The following is a 3,265-nucleotide window of genomic DNA, read 5'->3' on the forward strand; positions in this document are numbered from 1 at the left end:
TATGCCCTCTGACGACAAAAAAGCTACACTTAAAGCAAGGGTCAAGAAGCACCATGAACTAGGTTCATCTGAACTGTCTTTTAAAAAATCAACGCTTTTAACGGTTTTAACTTTGCGACTGATGAAGGGGTTATTCCCGAAACGTTTCGCAAAACGAGACAACATTTAAGCACTTTTTAAGAAAAAAACATTTTATAGTACTTTAAAAAATTAAACTTGTTAAATTAAAGGGATTTCTTTCACTGAGAACAAACCCGAAGAAACGGATGACGTCTTGTCTGCTGACAAGTTTTTAATTCTGAACGATCGTAATTTCAATTATTGAATTTTTCTTTTAAATTATTGGTAAACTTCGTTTATCTTCGGAAAAGTTCGAAAAATTATCGGATACGTTCGTATGGCTTTCGAACATCAATCAGAATCTTCGGAAATCTTCGGTGTAGAAACTGCTCAGAATACAAAATGTTGCTAGAACGAAAAAAAGTTGCTCCAAATATGAAAACCTGCCGAGTATTTTTGGGACAGTTTTAAACCAACCACCGACCCCCCTCGAGCCCTCCCCCAACGTCCCAAAACGCTCCGCTGTCTCTGCATAGTACGGTGATCTGTTCGCTATAGTTAAGTACTGTATTGTCTAAAGTCAAAGCCGGCCTTAACATATGTTTTGCTAGCTAACAGTAGTACGTGATGGACTTGAAAACGAATATTTGGACCTTTACCACTAAACTACTTCCTGTTACACGCGGAATTAATAGCTTGGAACTCCTTGCGTGATGAAATGTCTTGTTTTGACAGCTTAGAGGACCAATAACTTAGTTCAGCCAATCAGAATGTTTAATTGCCGGTCTAATATTTCGAATTATTAAAGCATAGACGGCAACTAATTTGCAGATTATTCGTTTCTAATAATCAATGAGTCAGCAATTTCGACATAAGCCTACCGCTATAAAAAGCTGGTGTACCTACCTAAAACTAAAAAACTAAAACTCAGTATATTTTGGCTGTGGTATTGCTTAAGGGATACTCCCCGTGTAGAAGCTATAGTTTTGTAGCAATATGGCAAATAAAGTCTCTGAAAGTCACGATATCGTGTTCGCTACACATAATATTTAGGGACTTCAAGCAGCCATGACAGCGACGCTGAGGACAACGTCGAATAAAATATGACTGAATTATTTTACCTACGAATCTCGTGCGATAATCTAGAGTCACTCTGTTTGTCTATCATTGAACAGCTATTTCAAAACTGGATATTATGTAAGAACTTGACCTTTTAGAATCTGGCTTTAACCAACATAAACAAAGCTAAAAATTGTCCAACTGTTTCTTTTGGCAGTTCAGATTACGTTGTTTGCATGAATAATTCTTAGTTGATGTAAGTCTTTGGAGCTTACTTGAGAAATGGCGAGTCTTTAGACAGCAAAAGAGACCAGCCTTGGAATGGCTGTACAGACACTGAATCTGGAGAGTCATCAGCGTGGATAGTAAATCCCAGCATTCCTGCTACAAGTGTGGCAGTGTCCTTCACACAAGAGACGGGGTCTTCAATGATGAGTGGAACAGTGACAAGACCAGTCGTCATGTCATGGATTGGCACGGTGTCTTTTCCCTCAAGAAACTCCGTAATCCAGCCACTGTACTTTGACACCGCACCTGACCCAAACGCCTGGTGGTAGCTCATGATATGACTCCACCATTCCTTATCGGGTCGGCCCTGGTAGGTAGCTAACAGTTCACGAAACACCTTCTCCACTAGATCCCACCACGCCGAGTCCAAACCAAGATCGTTCTCTATGGGTTCAAGCAGTGTTCGCAGTACCTTCAGTTTGGATTTTAGTTTGCTCCAGTCGTCCTCAGTGCCTAGCATCTCCACTGCAGGGATTCCGCAGCGAGTCGTCATCTTAAATTTGAAATACTCTTGAACTGAAGACATCAATGTGATCTGCGAAACGATTTTCTGCACTGCAGTTGTGGTGCTGAAATCCGCCGTCATTCCATCCACAAACTCAGGTACTTTGACGTTCTCTTGTATTCCCTTCGCTATTTGATCAAAGAACCAGGTGTAGTCAACGTTATAGATACTTCTCTCAGGTACTGCCACATTGATGGTTTTCTATAATAACAATTTTAATATTAATAACATTAATAATTGATGATGATGATGATGATATTAAAATAAACAGATACAGCATTAATAAAAATTTAAAAAAAATTACGTAAGATTAACCTTACGAAATTATTAAATTTTAAAAACACAGTGACATTGTACACTAATGAATGACTGTTTCCAAAGGAAACAGCTAATTTTGTTTCCTGAGAATCTAAATGTTTCCCGAGGCGAAAAGGGAAACAGAATTAACTGCTTTCCTGAGGGATCAGTCATTAAGTGTTTTATTATATAGCTCGTTGGTCAACATTTGTGGGCAACATTGTAATGTTACCCTCTGACGTCAGAGATTTTGGCGGGAAACAGTTTGGGAAACTTTCAACCTCGTTCCCAGGGCTTTTCCCTGGAAAAGGGAAACTTTTAGCGGAAAACAGCCTTTTTAATTCTACAATGTCATGTGACCTCGAACAAGCCAATAACAGCGCGCCCTGTTGGGAAAAATTCTAAATATTATAACGATAACACTTAATGAAAAGGCTCATATAATTTATAAATTAAAAGCTAACCTTTCCCTCGTGATCAACAAACATCTTGCGGACGGACTCTTTCTTCGCGTTTCTGTCGATGGCAGAGGCGACTCGTCTGATAACACAGAACCACCAGTCATCTGGTGAGGTTCGTAGTTTCCAGTGGTGGTTGTAGGCTGTCAGAACGGCAGAAAACAATCCGTAATCTCCAAACGAATAAACGTTCTCCGTTGACCCCAAGGCGGCTATCATTTCATTTGGACGATCGAATCTGCTCTGTTTTATGTTTTCTCTTTCTTGCGCGTACTCGTTGAGCAATTCTTTGGCTTGGCTTTGTACAAGCCTGCTGTCTTCAAACTTCGAAGGAACGAGTTTTTTGGCGAGCACGACACAATTGATTTTCAATCCATCGGCCGTCGTTCGCTGACTGACATAAGGCGGCTTCGTTTCGTTGTTGCCCATCGTGTGAGGAACAAGAAAACAAAACACACCACGGAAGCTACCGGGGACAGATAATGAAGAAAGTCAGCTTAGTTCGAGGTCTTCCAGAGTCCAGGGTCCAGAGTATTAAAAAGGTTCACTGCTGCTCAAAACGCTTTAAGGACTTTTTAGACGTCCAAACACGGACGTC

The 3,265-nt window shown here is 40.3% G+C and overlaps 1 protein-coding gene across 1 annotated transcript; it reads right to left on the reverse strand.

Annotated features, from left to right (window-relative positions):
* Positions 1–3,265, reverse strand: LOC144634619 (uncharacterized). The gene is made up of 2 exons (XM_078493635.1): positions 2,674–3,265; positions 1–2,113 (listed from the first exon to the last, which is right to left on the reverse strand). Exons 1-2 carry the CDS (start codon positions 3,094–3,096, stop codon positions 1,391–1,393), a joined length of 1,146 nt encoding a protein of 381 aa, XP_078349761.1. The 5' UTR covers positions 3,097–3,265; the 3' UTR covers positions 1–1,390.

This window comes from Oculina patagonica, chromosome 13, assembly GCF_052425735.1.
Source record: "Oculina patagonica isolate OP01 chromosome 13, crgOcupat, whole genome shotgun sequence".
NCBI lineage: Eukaryota > Metazoa > Cnidaria > Anthozoa > Scleractinia > Oculinidae > Oculina > Oculina patagonica.